The sequence below is a fragment of the Phasianus colchicus genome, chromosome 17, assembly GCF_987193195.1.
Source record: "Phasianus colchicus chromosome 17, bPhaCol1.hap1.1, whole genome shotgun sequence".
Taxonomy (NCBI): Eukaryota; Metazoa; Chordata; class Aves; order Galliformes; family Phasianidae; genus Phasianus; species Phasianus colchicus.
This window is the reverse complement of record NC_143452.1, coordinates 5,429,668-5,450,226: the sequence shown is the minus strand read 5'-3', so window position 1 is coordinate 5,450,226 and position 20,559 is coordinate 5,429,668. Positions and strand designations below refer to the sequence as shown.

Genomic DNA, 20,559 nt, shown 5'->3' with positions numbered 1-20,559 from the left:
CCATTCTGCAAAAATATTTGTCTCTGAAATACCAAACATATGCCCCTGTTTTCAAAGCTGGCAGCCTCTCCTGGGGTCGTGCAGCTATTCATTTTCAAAACGCCCTTGAAATCCCCACAGTCTTTCTGCACAAAATGCTGAATTCTTCTGCCGCCTTCCTCGCGTTCACATTGCCAGATCACATTTCCTTCCCCGTGGCGGAGGAGAGGCAGAGCAGTGGCAGTGCTGTTCCTACTTGCTGTAGGGCATACGGCATTGGGAAGCACCGTGGCCCTGCTGCAGGCCAGCCCTGCTCAGAAGCAATCCTGGGGCAGGGAATAGAGTAGGAAGGACTAAGAGTGAAATTAAAAGCATTAATTGAGTGGAGATTGATATTTACCAGGGGTGACTTAGTCTCCGTCTCTGAAGATGAAGCTGCTTGTCCTAAGCTGTTGCTGTGCCTTACGGACTGCAGTGTGTGATGCGCTCAGATAAGTTACTAATGCCAGTGCGGTGTCTTAACGTGCTGCATCTCACTAAGCCAGCTTCAGTCTTCCTGGAAAAGCAGAGAATTGCAGGCTGGGGATACACTGATGTACTTGCCTTCTTCTTGTGCCTTACCTTTATTTTCCCCAATAACTCTCACTTAGTGGTTCTGAATTTCTTTCCAGCATCTTTGTCTTCCAGTAGCAAAACACTCAGTCTGCGATGTAACAAACAGCATTTGCCTTCTGAGCAACCCCAGGTGGTGGTTACTGCTCATGGCTGCTGGTAGTGGTGTGCTCTGGGATGAAGCACTGTGGTATGAAGGAATCCTTCGGACTTGTGGTGTTACTTCTGCTCCTGCAGGTATTTTGCTGCACTCAGGATAAGTGATCTTGAAGAAATACATTGATTTTTAATAAGTGAGTGAGTCAAGAGCCCATAGGAATTCCTAAACAAAGAGTGAATTTGGCTGAGAGAGAAATCTGTTACAGACACACGTACCCTTCCAGGCAGAGCTTGCCTCACATTGCTGGAGACGTGTATTCATTTTAAAGGAATCAGCGTTTTCTGACAGATTGCCTTTCTTAAAAAGAAAGGGGAGAGGGAGGCAACTTAGCCAGCTGCGCACTTTGCAGTTGATTTGTACAGCTAGCAGGATCTTCAGTGAAATGATTTATTTTACCGTGTCCAGAGGTATTTTGGTACTCTTACTTAAGGAAATTAAAGCATAATCACTTAGAGGGGGGTTTGGACCTGCTGTGTTTTTTCTTAATCCAATCTCTGGTCAGCAAGTGTATTTTATAAGCAAGCGATGCTCCTTTTTTGCTGTTTTTTTTTCCTCCTTGTCCAGACAGGCTGACCTTCTAGCTTGGTTTGTAATTCAGTTACTGAAATAAAACCAGTGAGATAACCTGTCTTTGTGGTTATAGGATTACTCAGTCACTTTCTAAGTCCCCGAAGGTTCTTAAGGTTTGGACCTCCTGAAGTTTCCTGCTGCAGAGCAACACCAAAACAATTTGTTGTTCCCTTTGTTTAGGTTAAGTATTTATAGTACTTGGGATGGTTTTCGAGTGAATAATTGAAAATAAAGCTAGAATACAAGGGAATTTAATCTTGGAGCTCAGAAGATTAAAATGCAAAAAAGATAAAGAAAAGAAACCTTTTTTTTCTGGCCAGTCATATCAATGAGGATTCCTTTGGATGCTTGATGTTTTTTTTTTTCCCCTGAATACAATTTCTGTACATTACTGAGGATAATAACACTTTGTAGATGCTATATGGTTGTGCTGGCAGTGACGCTTCCTAGAGCCTTTTAGGGATTGCAGTAAGGAAGGGTAAGGTGCAGCTCTTGGCTGTGAGCAGCTCTGGGATGCCAGCAGTGCTGATGTGCAGTGTGGTGCTCTCACATCTGGACCATCTCTGCCCTGGGGATGCTGCTCAGTGCCGGTATATCTGCAGAGCCTGGGCTGCCAGCAAGGTCTGTGTGTGCTGTAGTCCTCTGAAAATTGTATTAGGAGTTTTCTGACACCCTGCCAACAGCAAAGCTCCCCCTGGTTCTGCAGGCTTCAAGGAAACGGGGCAAAGCTGCAAACTGGAGAAGGGCAGCCAGCAGAGGAAAGATGCCTCGTGGGTGATGAAGGAGCAGATGTGTATCTGAAGTGTGTCTATTTATCTCTTCAATAGCAGTGACAGAGTTGGCAAATGTGCTGGAGCAAGGTCCTTGCTGAACCAGCGGGATCAAACCGTGCGGATATAAATAAAGCCTGAAGAAAGAGAGAGCTTGCTGCAGAAGAGACAGATCCTGAGCTGGAAGCAGCTTCTGCTTCAGAGCCAGAGTGAAGGAGCTCCTGCTGTGAGGTAGTGCTGGAGCTCAGACAGTTCCTCAGAAGCCCATCACTGTCCTGTGACAGCTTTAGCAGCCTTGCTAAGCGAGCTGCTGGGCTGGAAGGAGGTCCCACAGAAGTTCCCAGCTAGAGCTAGCCCTGCCTGGCAGGGAGCAGGCCAGAGGGGCAGTGGCTTCCAGTAACTCCATGTGCACTGGGATCAGGCACCTTTTTTGCAGTTGTATCAGCAGAGCTGCATGTCACATAGCTAGGATCCTTACTGGTGTTGTACCAGGAATATGGTTCACTTCCAGGAGCCTTAAAACTGCAGAAGTGAGATACAGCTGTCCTGAGCACACCAGCTGAGAAGGGCCGGGTCTTCTCCAATACGTTTCTCCTAAAACACTTCTTTTTACTTCAGCTAGGATTGAATGCTGAGTGCATTAGTGTCTGCCTGTCCTCCCCAAAAAGGCACGTTGCCATGTTACTGCTGTAGCTGCTTGCCTTGCACTGACTTAGGTTGACTTGGCCTCTGAAGTGTGTGATGATCTGCTTGAAAGTTGGGGTCATCTGTCTTGTGTGGACTCATCTCTTGTCCACATCTGAGCGTGGGTGATCTGAAACTACTGTCTCCAGATGTGCACTCACTGCATCTCACTGCAGTGAGACTCCTAAAAGAAGTCCCTTTCTTTTAGAAATTCTGGCTGCAGTCTGTTTAACTCGTGCTGGATGCTTGCAGCCCATGATGTGTTTTGCTAAATAATTAAGATGCATTAAAAGCAGAAGCTTGTGCTGCTGAGACTTATTTTTCAAATCCTTTGAAAGATTAATATCTGTATTTTTAATCTTGCATGAAATCCCACAGTGAGTGCATTTCATCCTCTGCTTTCATAACGGTATGAAACTTCTCATGCTAAAAAGGGGGAGAATCAAGGTAATTAATATTTGTGTTGGTGCTGGGGTTCTGATTTACTGGAGCCTCTCCGTGGCATGGCTACAGACTGACAGATGTGTGAGGCTGTGGGGACCTGACTGTCAGGATGAGAAGTGGGCAGGGAGTGCCTGCAGGTTCTTACATCCCTGTGTCCCTTGTGTCGGGCACAAGGTTATGGTGAATAAGTGGTTAATGCCTGCTGGTACGTTCCATCAAGGCCTTCTAACGCTGGGAACATAAATGAGAACAAGGCACTTAATTTTTAGATCAGTGATTGAAAGGACGCCAAATGGGACTGAGCCAGCATTTCAGGAAAAACGCTAAGGGAAAATGGCATGCTATTCCAACACCAATTTATATCACCATTTTCAAGACCTAGACTCCAGAGCTCTGCTTAGCATGAGAAAGCACCCTCTTCATTTAATTTTGGCCTGAGAAATTGAATGCTTTTTTTTTCTGGCTTTAAAAAAAAAAAGTGCGTAGTACTATTCAGTGATCTGTTTCCTCTGCGTGTATTTGGTATGAGCGTTTAATTGATACAGCACTTAAACAGCCTTGCAGGTTGCAGAAGGCTAATTCAAGAATAACCTGAGTTCTTACAGCCGTGAGAGCTCGTGTCCATGGGCTGTGATCTCTGACAGCTCTCCCCAGCTCCTGGGCTGCTCTCACACGCAGCACTGCGCTCCGAGGTGCTGCCACAAATAGTTGCACGTAGCACCCAATGAGTGTCTGCAGCCCTAAAATAAAACTCTGCTCGAGGAGGTGATAAAAGAAGAGTTGGAAAGTTGAGGTGGATGTGCGTCAGATGGAGTTGCTGGATCCTGACAGCGAAACGTAAGCATTGCCCCAGGATTTATTGGAAGGATTTATTGGAAAGGAAACATCCTGATAGCGTTGCTGCTGTTGTCCCTTTAACCTGGCTGTCGCTGTGCCTTGCTCCTTCCTGCTCCTTGTCCCTAATGATTTGATTACGTAGTTGGAGTGGCTCTTGGGTGGTTTGGTGTTATCTGGGTGACTGCTGTTCTTGGAGGATTCATGTCTGATTTTGGACTGTCTGGCCCCTTATATGTGGCCTTGACTTCCACATTCCTCTGAAAATCAGAAGCCTGCCTACCCCTAACTCCTGTGGCACCCAGGAGCTGGCAAACATCCTTAGATACTCCATGGTCTCAGCAGGTTCCACATGTCTGCATGTGCATATGCCATTTCTACAAAACCCATTTTAATCTGAAAGTTTATACTAATTCTGGGGTTTGTTATAACAGTAGTGGTGATTTTCTTCATCTCTAGCAGCAAACTCCTTTTTGACACTGACTATTTAGCATGGCTTGGATAACTTCTTTTGGATGGACACCCTTCTGAAGCCATGCTCAGTGTTGCCTGCCTGGATGCAGAGCGTTGTGCTCCTTGCTAACACGATTTGAGATGCTTTGAGTCTGTTTAGGGGCTTTGATCTCTGGGTGTGCAGTCAAGAATTGTTAAGCAGCAGTGTAAAACCAGGCAGAAAGGGGAGGGAGAACAACAAAAGCTATGCTCAAGCAAGAATTATTTTTTTTCTTTAGTTCCCATCTAGCTGATGTCTTTTCCCTGTGCGGCGTGGGAAGCTGCAGTTTCATTATTTCTGTATTTCAGTCTTCAAACTCCCACTGCCCCTTATGAAGTGAGAATCGCTCAAGCCACTTTTTCAAAGGGCTATTTAAAACTTCTAAGACAACTCCAAGTTCTGCTGAGCAGTGGATGCCACCTGGAATGTTGGGGTTGAAGGCAGGCTGGTAGCTGGCGTTCACTTCCTAAACAACTCGCAGCTGGTGGTGGTAATTCTGCAGGGCTGCTCAAATGTTTTCACCGGGAGGAAATAACCCCATCTCACCAATGGCATTTATATTCTGGTTGTGCTCCAGAAGGCAGCATCTGTCTGCAGATCTGCGAGGTGATAGGAGAACTGCAGCCCCTCTCTGTGATGGATGGGTTCAGGTTGGGCACCAGCTTCAGGAATTTTAAGAGTGTTTGAAAAAAAGCCAATGTGGTGGGAGAGATGCAAAGAAAAGGCTTTGCACTAAATCTTGGGATCAAATGCAGCATTGTCATGGGAAAGGGAAAAGCTACAGGAGGGCAGTGCTCAGGGTTCCTGTGACCCCAGTGGAGAGGTGGCAGCAGTTTGTTCTCCATTGGAATGTTATACTGGGAGAGAAGAGTGTTACAACTGCTGGGAAATGGCTCCTTTCTGTCTGATGCTTATAATTCATGCAGCAAATGGATGTTCTTGGCAGTCTTTTTTGCAAGAGGAGCACTAGGAATGGGAGCTGAGGTGGGACTGCTGGGCAGCACCGTATTTCTGGCAGTGGTTCAGGCTGGCCCGAGGCAGCGGTGCCCTTGTGCTGCTGGAGGGCTGGTAAGGGACCATACTGCTATGCTGGGCCCCAAACTGGCCATGCTGCTGCCCTGCTGCAGGAAAAGGGTCTGACATCCCTGCAGAGAGCCTTCACGTGTTCCCCTTTTGCTCAGGTTCAGTTGCATTCAGCAGAATATCGTGTTGCAGCCACACTTGTCTGGACTGTAACAAATGCTGAGGGTGGGTTGTTTTATGATTTTTTTTTTTTTAAATGCTGATTTGAAAGGATGGTGACTTGGGGAGGCAGTTTGCTGAGGTGAGCACTGTGCATTGAATTTGTGATCAGTGAGTGTCTGAACTGCTTGCAGAGGGATGTCAGTGGCAGCTTGTGGATCTGTTACTTGCAGGAGGAAATTGTGCCTCACAACCTTGCATAGAAAGAAAGCTGTTAATCAAATAGTTAACAATTAGCTAGCTGCACATGGGACCTCACTTGAACACTTTCCCTGCTCTACCCCCTCTCCCTGTTGCGAGATACATTTCACTGTAAGACACTAGCCTCAGAACAAGTGTTTGATATCAGCCTTTACGTTTGAAATGCAATTCCTTCCTTTAAAAGGTTGTCATTGCTGTTTGATCACGGCGGATGAAAATAGATAGCTCTGACAAAAGCATTTGGGCTCTTTACCACAGAGGAATCACTGAGGAGTGAGGAGGGGATGGGGCTGAGCCCTGGGGCTGAGCCCAGCTCTAATTGCAGCTTCTCAGCATTGTGACTTCACCCTGAGCATCACGGGATGCTCTGTCCTTGTCCTCTTCTTATTTTGCTCCTGGCGCTTCGTTTGGAGAATAATGTTGCTATCCCTGAAGCCTAACCGTACAGAGACAGATGTGCCAGCCTTTAAAAACTTCATTTCCAGGAGAAAGTGTGTCTATGGGGCTGGTTTACGAGGCAGGGCCGCGCAGCAAAGTGAAATGGAGACTGTCAGGTTCTAAGCACTCCTGGTTTTCCTTTCAAAGACGTGTGTGCAAGATGATGAGAAGATGACGTGTGGGAGCAGGGACGTGCATCCCTGCTCCCCTTCCCCTGCTCTGCGTGAGCACTGCTGCTCAGCCATGAGTAATTGCACACCATCAGTGTCAGGTGAGCATTCACGCTCTGCACCTTTCAGCTGGGGCTGCCCTCTGGCTTCTCTGCTTCTGTTAGCAGTAGTGTGGCATTCACAGCCACATTGATGCTATTCCAGATGAACTGTCTGCAGTTGGTTCACCATCACACAGCACTATGCACAGGACGTGTTTCTGTGCTCTTTGGTCCTGCAGTGCATTGACTTCCCTCTCCTCCCTCCCCAGCACCTCCCTTCTGTTTAACCCATGATCAGCAGCCTGGTTCTGCATCACCTATCTGCACAGGTAATGTACTTCCAGATCTGTTCCTATTAATCATAGAGTCCTTAAGGCTGGAGAGGAGCACTGAGCTCATCTAGTCCAACCGTCAGCCCATCACCACCATGCCCACTGACCCTGTGTCTACCTGCTGGCCTTTGCCCACTGCAGACTTTGACATCTCTGCTCTCAATTCCTTGGACTCTGAAGGAGGGGAATGTTGAATGATCACCTGCTCTGTAATAAATTAGTGTGAAAAGGTAACTGGTGCTATACATCAACTTAAGCTGCTGCCTGCTAACAGTGCACAACTGTGTATAAATAATGTATATTTTCGCAGAGGAAGTGCTTTGTCTTTCTAATGAACAGTTTGCTGATTGGAGAAGCAGACTGTATACCATACTGAAAGAGTTTTGTTTCTCCTGGACTACTAGATCAGATTTGTGATCCTGTAGCTGCAAGCAGGCGTGCAGGCAGTCATCCCCACTGTGCTGCAGTGCCTGCCAGGCAGCACCTCCCACGTGCTTCTGGACGTTTTCTCTTTGTCTTGGTTGGGAGAAGGACTGGCGCCTGGGGGAAGCACACTCAGCATCCCTATATTTTTAGTGTTATCCTAAAATCCTCTTGTTTTCCAGGTTACAGTTTCACACAAAGGACGTAGCTGTGGACAATTCAGGCTGTCCTGGGCAAACTTTGGCACCTTGAATCGCAGAATAAAACTTTTCTATGCCAGTTCTCAGCAAATTGGCACTCACAAGAGAACCAATTAAGCCAAGGGCAGGCACATAGTGAAGACAGTGAGGGAGGCTTGTCCAGACCAGCCTGACATCTTCACAGTAAAATACAGCTGTACTGTAAAACACAGGTTGTGCTTGCATATTATATCAGTGCAGGGCTGACCTGAGTGACCCGACGTGTGCGCTCTGGGATTTCTTACTCAGCAGAGGGGTCTGAATTCCTCACCATGACTGATGTTCAACCTGAGTGTACAGAAGTACCTGCGGTTGTGTGTGCTTTCAGTTCTGATGCCAATATCTGTCGTTTCCTCTCCCTGCCAGCTGAAGACGTGGAGTGTGGATGAGCTGCAGAGGAGGCTGTCGGCGCTGGACCCCATGATGGAGCAGGAGATTGAGGAGATCCGGCAGAAGTACCAATCCAAGCGGCAGCCCATCCTCGATGCCATCGAAGCCAAGAAGCGGCGGCAGCAGAACTTCTGAGCCACGGGTAGAATGTCCTTCCAGCCTCCAGCAATCAGCTCCTTGCTTCTGTGACTACTAAACAGGTTGATTTCTATTGAAATACGCTAGCAAAATAGAGGGCAATACTTCTGCTCATTTATTTTTCCATAGCACCTTTGTGAACTCAGGAATGCCATTAAGTGGAGAATCCTTGTGGTGTGTTTTAATTTAGGCACAATATTTAAAGCAGTATCCGAAGGAGTTCTGTTACTGTTTTTAGATGGATTATTTTTAAATCAGATGAGTGGATAGAAATAGACCAATGGAAGATGGCTCACTCTCTTTTCAACTGAACCTTTCCATACTCCGTTTTCTTTAAGTTAATATGAATTGTGTATTTAATGGCTGCATCTGTTGTGGGGTTTTTTTTTAATTGTTTTTGTTGTTCTTTGTGAATGCACAGACTCTGTTTCAAGCTGATGACTGTATGGTTCTGCTGTTAAGGTACTGATAAGTTTTAGGTCGCTGGAGAGAGTAGATGAGAACACCTACAGACTGTCCCAGCTGTTTGGAAGACACTTAAATTTCATTTTTAAAAAGCCTGTAATAAGCCCCATGCCTTACACTTTGTGCTTTGATCAAGTGGGATTTCTTGGATTTCTTCAAGAACTTGGTTTTGTCCTTTGCTTATGTACGTTAGGAATTAATAGGAGTAGATGAAAGTGTGTTGTGCCTCCAGGAGAAGTTACATTCTGTAATTTAAAACCCACTTTAACTTAAGGCTGAAAGCCAATCGATGATCTGGCCTAAAACAAAGCAGATTTCCCCTTTGTCTGTCCCTTTGGAAATGTCCTTCTGCTGACAGCAGAGTGCTGGGAGGGCACGGTGTGTGAATGGGTGGAAGTTGGGTGAACCTCTCTCAGAATTTGGTACTTCTGCTGTGTCTGAGAGCACTGGAAGGACTCTGCAGTTTGTGAAATATTTCATACGCTTCATCATTTCAAATTTACCTCTTTAGGTGCTGGAATAAAAACTTCACAATACTTTGCATTTCTGCCAGACTTAGCACATCAAATAGGTAAACGGAAAGCAGACATTTGTTGGGTTATCAGAGATGTGCATTGTTGGATGGAGTGGAGGCAAAGCTGATCCAGAGAGGCCAATGACTGATGTCCCAATAGCCATTGTCTGGGAAGAGATTGATTCTCTTCCAGTCCCTCTGAGTGCTCCTTTCTCATTAAATTTCCCTGCGTGTACAATCACTGAGGATGGTGCACTTCACTCCCACTGGTGGAGCTGAGGAGGAAACTGAAGTAGCATGAGGTGAGCCCAGATCTGGGCACAGAGTGAGTGATGCCTCTGCATAGCTTTAGGTGTACCTAGCTTATGGTGAAATATTTGGACAGAACCACGTATTCCTACTGATTTGTTTTTGTTATGCTCTGATGGAAAGAAGAGTTTCCATGCAATCCTCTGAAATAGGCCTTGGTACATCCTGCAGGTAATTAAACTAAACATCGCTGTCTCCTGAATCAAATGCTGCTCATTCCATGCCTCGAGAGGCTCTTGTTCCCTGCTTGCAGCAGACTGCTGACTACTGTTAACAGGTATACTCCATTGCTGTGAAAGGAACCAAGCCATTTGTACCCCCCTGCAGATCTGGCTTATCGGTTTGTCCCAGTGTGAGCAGCACTGTTCTGCCAAGCCTGCTTTGTACCTCTGGTGGGCATAGGGATGTGGCACATGGCAAACCGTGCACTGCTGGGTGTAACACTGGTCAGGCAGATCCTGCTGGGAGTAGTTTTACCTCTGCACTGTGTAGGTAACTTTCTGGTTGTAGGGCATTAGAAAACCTGAGTTTTAGGTGAAGCACCACATAGTGGTGTATGCTTTTGGAATATGCAACCTGTGTCTGCTGTAACTGAATGTAAGCGCCGTTGAGATGCTCTGCTTTGCTGGTGTGATTGTCTTAAAATACAGCAAATGAACCAAAATAAGTAAAACTGGCCCAACTGCCTTTGAACCTTTCTTACAAGCTTGCGGTGGCCAAGGCTTGATGATATTTCTTGCTCTTGGAGTTCGAATTATTTTCTCCTTCACTGATTATCAAGTAGAGAGAAATTAATTCCCTTTTTGATCCCCTCGTAGAGCATTGTACCCTCTCAGTTCTCAGAGCCCTACCGACTAAGACCAAGGCTCACACCCTGCAGGAGAGCTGTTCTGACAAGGTTTTTAAGCAAAACAGTTGCTTAATTGTGAAGCTGCATTCAAGTGCTCCTTGGGCCCATCTGCATTGCTGAAAGCGTTCTGGACAAACCATGATCTTTGCTTCTGAAACCCAGAGATGCTGATGATGTCAGTCACACGAGACTTAATAATGTGAAGTTTGTAGCTTTAACTTTTTTGTAACAAATTAGCAACACTGGCATAAAGTGCTGACTTGAAATGCTATTTTGTAAGTTCTGCCTGTTTGTATATAATAGTGTTGGGTCTTTAGTTTATATATGTATGAAATAGTAACTTTTATTGCATTCCTCTGAGTTTGATACAGGAGATTGTGTTTGATCTTTCTCAACGTTTCTTGCCTTATTTGTTCAAAGGGGCAAATAAACTGTCCTTACGGAAAGCTTCTTGTCCTGACTGTTATGTACGCATGCACGGAGCTGGCAGGCAGTGACAGGAGGTGCTTTGGGACCGTGTGCAGGGCAATCCATCCCTTCCTACACAGCAGGTGAGGCTCGAGTCGCACTCCTAATCCTGTCTGCACTCTCAGCTCGCTCGTTCAGAATGCTGACAGTGAGTGGGTGCTGCCTTCCACAGCGAACTGTTGGCTTTTACGTGGTTTCCCTAAGCAGTTACTAAATCTGTCCCAAAGGGATGACTAACTGAGGCAGAGACAGAATTCATTCAGGAGGCAGCTTGTGTTAGCAATGCCGGAAGAAATAAAATAGATGTGAGCTTTTAAATGTTAGGAAGGAGTGTGGAATCCGATGGGAGGGAGGCTGCAGGCATTCCTAGTAGCTAGGAAAGCCCAGAGCGCTTACGTGCTCTCAGCAACATCACCATGGAACTGCAGAACACCTGCACGAAGGGAGGGCTGCACCCCAGGGGAGTCCTCACCTGCACTCCTTTCATGCCATCAACAGTGCCCATGCTGCAGAGATATGAATTGCATGTGGCTAACAGACAATGGCTGATGGATAGCCCTCATTCTGCCCTCTTTCCTTCTGTCTGTGGGCCAGAGGAGCCCAAGCAGGAGCTCAGCTAAATGCTCTCGGTGTTGGCTGACAGCCCTGATTTGAGAGCTGATGATTTCTCATTGCATTAATCACTCTAGCAAAATTTAATAGTCAGACCAGGAAACACCCATCAGCTATTTCCAGACTGAGAGTGACTTAATTACCCTTTAATTTAAGAGCCCAGGAAAGCAGCCAACTTCTTTAAAAACTTTAAAACAATTCAATCCCATCTATGAATCGCATCCTGCTCTGCTCCCTGCCAGCTCATTGCTGTTAACTTAATAGAGGCTGAGTCCCACCCAGAGCTGTTGCAGCAGCAGGGACAGCCTTTGTGCTGTGGTGAGGGGTCTCCTATCCCCCAGCTCCCAACCCTTAAGATCTCCTGGTTTTCCCATACCCAGTACAGAGCATGGTCAGGGCAGCCAGGGCTGTGGCAGCTGGCAAAGGGAAAAAGTTTGAAACAAGTAATGAAGTTTGCTTTTCCCTAAGCAGCATTGTCCAATTCTCAGCTGCATGGAATAGCTTATTAAGGTCACTACTTAATCACCATCTCCTGGAGGTAACTCAGTCTCTCCTTCATCAATCACTTCTTGAGTGTGGAGGGCGATTTATGTGGAAATAACCTGATACAGCATTTAATTGATTTACCCTCTGTGCCAAATGAGAGCGCAGACACTTTTAGGAAAACTGCTGCCCCAGGGACGTGTGGTCCCTTCACTCTGACGGGCAGTGGTGGAGCTGCTGTGACACAGAGAACCAGCTTCCCAAGTGGGTCACTTCCATCTTTAATAAAATACGCCATATGCATCCCATGCATAGATAGAAAATTAATTTACATGCTCTTTTAATGATTTGCATAATGCTTTTTTAGTTAATACATGTCATTCAGTCTTCCTATTTTAGTACATTTTGCTACTGGAATATTAATGGAGAGAAGGGGAAACTCCTTCTGTTGTTCAAGTAACAGTGGAATGGGAGCTGGACCAGGGCAGATGGTGCTGGAAGACACGGACGTGAGCACCAACACCCTGCTCCCACCCATGCAGAGGGGCTGTGTCTGCACCAGCTTCATCTTCTCTGCCCCGAGGTCAGCAGTCCCTGTAGCAGAGCCATCCCCACCCACCGCCGTGCCCTGAAAGCCATCTGTGTGGCTCTGGGCTGGTTGGGTGGCTGCAGGGTGCATGTTGCTGAGGGAATTGATGCTGTGCTGAGATGTGCGCAGCCAGGTGGGGAGCCGGATGGGATGGGGGTGTCCCCCTGCCTGGTTGTGAGGGGTCAGGCTGGAGCTGGTGAGGAGCAGTGCAAGGTTCCCTCTGCGGGAACGTGCAGGGGGTCACAGCAAGGCTGCTCCCTCCTGCAGAGGGGCTGCAGCCCCAGCTCCTCCTGCACCAGGAGTCAGGAGCACACGGACACAGCAGAGGCAGCTGCTCTGTGTCCAGCAGTGTCCCCCATGCCCTGGCAGCCCTCGGCAGGCTCTGTGCTGCATGGGCTGGGTGCCAGCATCTGCAGCAGCCTCTCCTCTGGAAGGAATGCGGGAGCCCCATGGACAGGGATGGGACACCTGCAATGCAAGGAGGGCCATAGCCAGCCAGTCCTGCCTCAGAGTGGGTCCTGTGCCAGGCACCGCCGTTCCTCCCGAGCTCATTCTGCACCGACCCAGACCCCCTGTCCTTTGCACGGGACTCAGGGAGCAGGGAGGGCACCGGGTGTGAGACTGCGGCGGTCGGGGCTGCCCCTCCCCAGGGAGCTCTCGCTCAGCACCTCCGAGTCCTGCTCACTCTCCACCTCCTCGGGTTTCTTCTTCTCACTGTTCCTCACGGCGGCCTCCAGTGCCTTCTGCTTGCGGTAGAAGTGGGAGAACTTGTTGAAGATGATGGTGATGGGCAGTGCCACGACCAGGATGCCGCCCAGGATGCAGCCCGAGGCTGCCAGCTTCCCCGCCACAGTGACGGGCACCACGTCACCATACCCCACCGTGGTCATGCTGACTGTGCCCCACCACCAGCATGCCGGGATGGTGTCAAAGCCAACATCCTCCTCCTTCTCTGCGGTGTAGGCTATGCCGGAGAAGACAGACACCCCCACAGCCAGGTAGAGCAGCAGAATCCCCACCTCCCGGTAGCTGTGCTGGAAGGCAAAGCAGAGTACAGTGAGTGAAAATGAACGCATGCAGGGCATTGAGTTCTGCCACTCTGTGGTCCCAAATCCTGTGTGTAGAATCACCCAGCACCTGCCTGCCTATAGGCAAGGAAGGTGCAGCCCTGTGGGGTTGAGCATCCCCTGGGCTGGGCCCCAGACCCATCCCCATGGAGCCCTGGGTACATATGAGCTCGCAGATGGGGATCCAGGGTGGTGACAGTGGGACATAGGTGTGCACAGGGTGGGATCCAGAGGCAGCACACAGGGTTGAGCCCAGGAATATGGGGAGTGAAGCTGGAACAGGGCTGGGGACAGAGCAGGAACGCTGCATTTCGCTTCCTTTCTGGGTGTCACAAGTGGATTTCTTGGCTCTTTTTGCCTGCTTATCTGCTGACTTGCTCTTCATCTTTTAGGGAAAAGGAATCAGAGTTCCAACAGTATGTTATTTGCAAAAGCCCCACAGCAGCTCTGGGGCTGCTCCCAGGGAAGGACGAAGAGCACCAAGCTTCACAGATGTGTCAGGTTGCCAAGAAACATGCTCTGGGCTGGAGCTCAGCAGCATGTCTGCAAGTCCCAGCCAAATAACCCCATGCATCTTTTAAGAGCATCAGTTATGGCCCTGGGATATGTTGGAGGACAGAGGTGAGGGGAAAGCAGGCTATTTTTCCCCACTGCACGTGCATGGTGCAGCGAAAGAAAAATGAATCAAAGAGCCTAGATTGAACCCAGCCAGAGGTACCAGCATGGTGACCAAGCCCATCGTGACACCTGTCCCACCTGGGTGACGCAGATCCCCTCTGAGATGTGCAACTCCAGCTCTGCCATCTTCATGTCCAGGCCACCAAAGGGGCAGATGACAACCCACGTGGTTCCCCGGAGCCCAGACTGCCCAGTGCCAGTGGCACCAACCCTGCACCTGGTGCACAGCAGGGAGGAAAAGCAGGGAAAGGGGATGGCTCCTGTCAAATTCAGTAGACTCTGGATCAAACCCCAGGTGATCTGAAGATCGCTCAGAGCTTATGATGCACAAATGGCAGCAATCCCTCTGCCGGCACTTTGGTGGCAGTGAACAGCTCCTCGCCGTGCCAAAGCCATCGCTCCCTGGCTGTGAGCAGGCTTTGTTCCTCTGCTGCTGCTTTATGCAGTAAGAACTAAATTATGATTAACACCGTGTCGTCATTTTCGTGCCTGGTGAGTCCCAGCACCAAGCTGCTGCATCAGCTCTGTCTGTGTCCACCCTGGCTGCACCTGGCTCGGGGTCCCTGAGAAGTGGCACTCCATCACATCACTGTGGGGTTGGTGGGCAGAGCTGAGCACTGCTGTTCCTGCACCTTGGAGACACACAGGCGGGCTGGGCAGCCCCTCTGCAGCCTCATTGCACTTACGTGGAGGGCAGAGAGGGCTCAGTCTTTCCTGCATGTGCAATTTTATTTAAATTCTGCAAGCGGTTTTACGTGTGGTTACCACTTGCTAATTGCTCTTCCAAGGTGAGTTGTCAGAAACAAATATGCTGCAGGCATCTACATTGCAAACAATGCTCCCAGGACCTCATTCTCCTCCCCAGCCCTATTCAAGGGCTGCTTCTCCCCATAGCTCCAGCCCATGCTCCCAAGCTTGCCAGTGGCAGGATGCCTTGTGCCAGTGGTGCTCCATCGTGAGTCCCAGCTGGCTGCTTTTGAGCAGCTCTGCTTGGCCATCTTCAAGGGCTGACTTTGGGGTTTGTCTTGGAGTGGTCACCAAGAAGGAGAGAAAATTAGTCTGGGTTTAATTGGCCTCTGCGTCTAGCTGGAGTTCCTATGTGAGTGCAAGGAGGGAAGGGGGCAGCTTCACCCTCTGTTGGTACATCAGCTCAGAGGGGATGGATGAGGGAGGGGCGGTGGGGACAGCAGAGACCAGACGGGGTGGCTGAGCTGCAGTGATGGAGGTCAGGGCCACAGTGACAGGTGGTCAGGGGCTCAGTGCCTTTGTGCTTCATCTCTTATTACAAGAGGGCATGACACGAGAGATAAGGACCCTGTCTCGCCAGACCTGCATGAATGCTGCCTTCCAGCATGCCAGCACCCTGCTCCTACATTGGCCCTCTGCAAGCCCTGGCTCTGTGTAGAAGGAGAATTCACTCAGTGTCCCTCACCCTCAGAGACAGGAGATGGCCAGCTTACCCTCAGGGTGGCCCCCAGCGACCGCAGCCCAGTGGAGTGCCGCGCCAGCTTCAGCACGCGGAAGATGCGCATCAGCCGGAAGACCTGCACCACTTTGCCCAGGTTGCCCAGCTCCGAGTCGCTGCCTGCCGTCACGTCCACCAGCAGCGTGAAGTAGAAGGGCAGCACCGAGACGATGTCGATGAGGTTGAGGGGGTGCTTGAAGAACTTCTTGGGGTTGGGGGAGAGCAGGAGGCGGGAGGACACCTCGAAGGTGAACCAGGAGATGCAGAAGTACTCCAGTTTGTGCAGGACGGGCTCGTCGAGCACGGCGCCGCTCTCGTCCACCCGCTGGTACTCGGGCATGCTGTGGATGCACATGGTGGCGATGGACACCAGCACCACGCTGATGGACACGAAACTGAACAGCTTGCTGGGGATGGAGTAGCCGGGGTTCTCCATGGTGAGCCAGAGCCGCTTGCGCGCCGTGCCGCAGCGCAGCGTGCTGTAGCGCAGCAGCTCGTGGTTGATGTCTGAGATCTCATCGGGCGACGTGTCCACGCTGCTCACCTCGCTCTCCTCATCCCAGGTGTGGTGCCGGCCCTCCAGCTTGCGCTCGTGGTAGCGGTAGCTGCAGCACGAGTCCAGGAAGAACTCGTTGATGCCCCAGTACTCGATCTCCTGGCAGAAGGAGAAGACGCACAGCTCGTCCATCACGTGCAGCTTGCCCGTCTGGTAGAAGTGCAGCACGTAGAGGAAGAAGCCGGGGTTGCGGTCGAAGTAAAACTCCCGTGCGCTCACATCGTAGTCATCGCAGAGCTGCAGGATGGATTCCTCCGAGTCACAGGACAGCAGGCGGCCCAGGCGCGTGTCAGGGAACTTGGAGAGAGCGCTGGGGCTCAGCCGCCGCCGCAGCCCTCCCACGTTGATGTTGATAAGGTCCTCCTCGAAGGCGGCACCCCAGTACGTTAAGGTCTTGTTGACCATGATCGGCAGAGCGGGAAGCCCTCCACCTGCAGGGGAGATGCAGAGGGGCTGGGATGGGGGGATGCAGGGAATGGGGAATGGGATGTGGCTCCGGGCTTCGTTCTTTGGTGCTGTTGGGGGAAATGAGTGGGGAATTTCCATGGCAGAAGTGCCAACACAGCGCACCTGCCTGCTGTGTTTGTACGTGTCTGTCCTGCCGTGTGAAATATTACCATTTATTTTTATAGTGCTGAAACATAACAGAGACGTGACTCAGAATCACTGATGGCCCTGAAATAAGAACCTGTATGTCAGAAGGGATCAAAACGTGAAGTTCTGATTTCACTGTTCTGACATTTTGCAGGTTTTGGGGAGCCCTGCTTTTCTGCACAGCAGCAATGCCATTTGCCTCCGAGAAGCAGATCTAGCACCCAACGGAGAGCAGCATCCCCACATCCTGAAGTACATTTACCCATCCTGATCTGAGGTTTAAATCAAGAAGGTAAATGCTGCTTGCCATCCAAGTCACCTTGAGAACAGATCACCTTGTGTGCCCAAGTGCTGCTGTTTGCAGGGCAGTGGTGGAGCTGGCAGGGTGCAGCCCCACAGCCCTGGCACCGGCTTTGCTCTCAGCCCCCACAGCCACATTTCCCTCCATATATCTGCTGCTTTGGGTGGCCTCGGGGGGCTTCTCCGTGACTGAACATGGAGCTCAGAGCAGAGCAGGTGAGAGGAGGTAGCAGAACCCTGAAGAATGGCCCCCGGTGGGGTGGGGTGGGGCTGAGAGCAGCTGAGGGTGCAGCACGAAGTTCTCCAGTGAAGATTCTCCTTTCCAATGTTTGTTTCTGCACAGAGCAAATGATTTCTGCCCACGTCTCACTTTCATCTAGGAATCTAAGGCAGCAATTAAGAGCTCTTTAACTTAATGGTGAGGATCTGAGCTGAGTCTCAGGGCTGGGTTTGGACCCAGCAATGTGTGATCTCCCTGTTGGATCACTGACACCGCACGATGTCTGCGGGGCTCTGCTGCAAAAGGATGGGGAAGGTCGGGTGTGTTTCTTTGCAAAGGCACAACGGGCAGAGAATACAAATGTGTCTGTCTGGAGTAATGCAAATTTGCAAATTTCCCTTTTAGTTACGCTGCCGTCTCCATAAATGATGGAACAGATTAAGCCAGTCTCTTCCTGCTACATTTGGAAATACACTGTAAGCTGTTTTAAGGAGCAAGTATTGGAATTGCATGAGCCCAGCATGAATTGGGGCATTCACTTGAATACGTACCTTGTGGAGAAAAAATATCTCTAATACATGCATTTATGACAGCAAAAATTAAGTATAAAAGCAGATTGAGCCTATCTGTGAGAAATGCTAGAAGAGTTTCCCTTGACAACATGGGTTTTTTTGTTTTTTTGTTTTTCTGAAAGGCTTTCCAGTGGAAGTTATGTATACGTGTTCCAACTGGCAGAGGGGACCCAGGGGGGCGGGAAGGGAGATGCTCATAGATATTCAAGGTAGGATGTGGTGAGTGCAGGGAGTACTGCACGAGGGGGTTTTCCAAACCAAAGGTACAATGGATTTAGATTAACAGTCCAAATAAAAAGCCCTGTACTCACCGCTCAGCACGGCTTCCTGGCAGCGTGTCTCAGAGGAGCCATTGGGAACGTGGAGCGGAGGAAAACCTTCAGCCCCAGCTGCAGCTCAGCCCTATGCACCCCTTCACCCCAGGTGTGCTGGGAGTGGGGTGCCCATGTGGCAGGACCGGGGGCACCGTGGGGCTGAGATCCTGTCCTCAGCGCTGGGGGCAGCTTGGGCAACACTGGGGAGGCAGAAGTGCCCCATACCTGTCAGTGTGCATCCCTGTGCTCGACGAGTGGAGGATGCTCAGCAGCACGCCTGTCCTTGGGCGGTTTGCCTGGGGGACACGGAGGGGGGGGGAGCATGGAAGGGGTTTTCCCACGGCTGGGAAACACAAAGAGTTAGCTCCTGCTGCACGCTGAGAGGCCACCGAAGTGCTCAGGGCTGGGAGGCAAACGGCGGGGGATTCCCTGCCTTCTCTGGGCTGGGGGGTTATCAACCGCTCCGGTGTCTGCTCGGAGCTGGCAGCCCAGCGCTGCTGCAGACGATGCGCTGCCCTGTGTCACCATCCGCTCCCAGGTTTTGGGCAGCAGGCGCACAGATTTGGGGTATGGAACCCCGGGCCCCTGAGCTTCTTGGGGGGAGGGAAGTGAAAGGAAAGCCCTTCGGTGAGAGGGGCTCCCCTACCGCCGCCTGCAGAGGGACCAGGAGGGGCATCCCCGATCTCCGGCTGCCAGCAGCATCCCAGAATGAGGACGCCGGCACACCCCGCTCACCCGCCGCTCCCTTCCCCGCTCACCCCGGGACGCCGGAGCCCCGGCGTGCCGCTCCCCGCAGCTCTCCGGGATGCTGCCGCCCGGTCCCCGCTGCTCCCTGCATTGCCGGTCTCCCGCTCCCCGCGGTGCCGCACCCGCAGCCGAAGCCCGGCCCGGCTCCGCTCTCACCTGCCTTCGGCGCCGCCCCCGCCGCAACGTGCGCGCCCGGCGCGGAGCCCTGCGGAGCCCTGCGGGGCCGGCGGCAGCTCCGCGGGGCCGGGGGGGCCGCCCCGCCGCCCCCCGTCCTTCCCCTACAGCGGGGTGCCGCCCTCCGGCCCCGCCCGCCCGAGCTGCTGCGCTTCGAGCGGGGGAAAAGATGGAGGGGGGCTCTGGGGAATTCCCCCCCCTGCACCTCTGGGAAAGCTGAAGACGAGCGTGAGCTGGTTCTGCACGCCGGGGGGAACCCGATTTTTGGCAAAACCGGCTTGGTAATTGGAATAGCTCCGGAGTGAGCGGGCAGTTTCTCCTGTGACAGATGCACAGGGACAGGGCCAGGGCTGGCAGCGGGACAGGATGGGAGCCGTGGCCAAGGATAGGTACCCCATCCCACGTCCTTACCTGCCCAAAGTTCCCAGAGCAAGCTGTTGAGGTGGGTGGGGACCCCCAAATCAGCGTGCCCCTCCGCGCCTTGCAGGCGTTGTGCCTCGGCCCTCCTGGGATCCCATCACACCATCCGGCTCCATCCTCCTCCTTGCCACGAGGCTCGTGTGGGGCACCAGGGCAGCCCCCCCAGGCTGAGCCACCCCGGACGCTGGGCTCCCCGCTGTCTCCGTGTCGGAGGTGGGCAAAGACGGTGAGCCCAGGGCATGGCACACGCTGCGCTCAGATCACTGGGCCACCTGTGGGCACTCCGGAACGGCAGGGCGAGCACCCAAACTGCCCCAGGAGCCAGCTGGCAGGGCGGGGAGATGGCAGGGCGATGAGCTGAGCTCTCTGCCGGGCGCTGGTTGGGGCCGCGTGGCCACACGGCGATGTCTCATCGTAGCCGTGTTGGAGCAGCACAAGGCGAAGCTTCACACCGCGTCCATCCTTTTAGCTTGCAGCACTCTGCAGGCCTTCAGCTCTCTCTGGGTGTGCACGGAGCCGTGCAGGAGCTGCTTTGTGGGGAGAGCATCCTTCCCCTCTCCGTGTGCCCGCCTCCCATGGCCGTGCCAGCGCCGTCCCTGCGCCAGGCAGCGCTGCGGGGCCGTCAGCGGGCTGCCATGTGCGTGATGTGTCAGGCTGTGTGCGCCCAGCGCTTGTTGACATGGGAAGGAGGCGACGGAGGGAGGGGGAGGGGGGAAAGAGGAGACTTTGAGGGAGGCCTGGGAAAAAAAAAAATCGGAAAAAATACCTAAGTGAGGGAAATTCCTCTGTTCTGTGACACGAACGCAAGAAGCGTTCATTTTGATGGCAATTAGGGATGGCTGAGCTGCGAGATGAATGCTGCCACTGGCTGCTCGCATGCTGCTCCCTGCCTGGCTGCAGGGAGAAACTGTGGGGTGATGCTTTGGGGTCTGTGGAGCACCATTCCCATGCATCTGCTCTCTTACCAGGAGGAATTGGTTTTCCCCTTCTGTTTTCCTGGGA

The 20,559-nt window shown here is 51.4% G+C and overlaps 2 protein-coding genes across 9 annotated transcripts in view; one reads left to right on the top strand and one right to left on the bottom strand.

Moving 5' to 3' along the window:
* STK4 (serine/threonine kinase 4) overlaps window positions 1-10,744 on the top strand; it is a 40,384-nt gene extending 29,640 nt beyond the window's left edge. For both annotated transcript variants that reach the window (XM_031590969.2, XM_090152302.1), the window contains one exon: window positions 7,999-10,744. In XM_031590969.2, coding sequence (XP_031446829.1) covers window positions 7,999-8,157 — 159 coding nt within the window. In that variant the 3' untranslated portion in view covers window positions 8,158-10,744. The remainder of the gene's footprint in view (window positions 1-7,998) is intronic.
* Window positions 10,745-11,283: 539 nt separating this feature from the next.
* KCNS1 (potassium voltage-gated channel modifier subfamily S member 1) lies at window positions 11,284-20,242 on the bottom strand. Of its 7 annotated transcripts, none has more exons than XM_090152303.1 (4): window positions 19,549-20,242; window positions 18,214-18,512; window positions 15,656-16,647; window positions 11,284-13,484 (listed from the first exon to the last, which is right to left on the bottom strand). In XM_090152303.1, exons 3-4 carry the CDS (start codon window positions 16,619-16,621, stop codon window positions 13,041-13,043), a joined length of 1,410 nt encoding a protein of 469 aa, XP_090008429.1. In that variant the 5' UTR covers window positions 16,622-16,647; window positions 18,214-18,512; window positions 19,549-20,242; the 3' UTR covers window positions 11,284-13,040. The 7 variants fall into 7 exon arrangements, with proteins under 7 accessions (XP_090008429.1, XP_090008431.1, XP_090008430.1 ...); XM_090152305.1 differs by having other exon boundaries at window positions 18,214-18,416; XM_090152304.1 differs by lacking the exon at window positions 19,549-20,242 and adding an exon at window positions 19,120-19,198.
* Window positions 20,243-20,559: the final 317 nt, after the last annotated feature.

Coding starts and splice junctions, on each gene's coding strand:
- KCNS1 (XM_090152303.1), bottom strand. CDS start 16,621: ATGGTCAACAAGACCTTAACGTACTGGGGTGCCGCCTTCGAGGAGGAC. Junction 13,485..15,655: donor CGCTGGGGGCCACCCTGAGG/GTAAGCTGGCCA, acceptor TTTGCCTTCCAG/CACAGCTACCGGGAGGTGGG.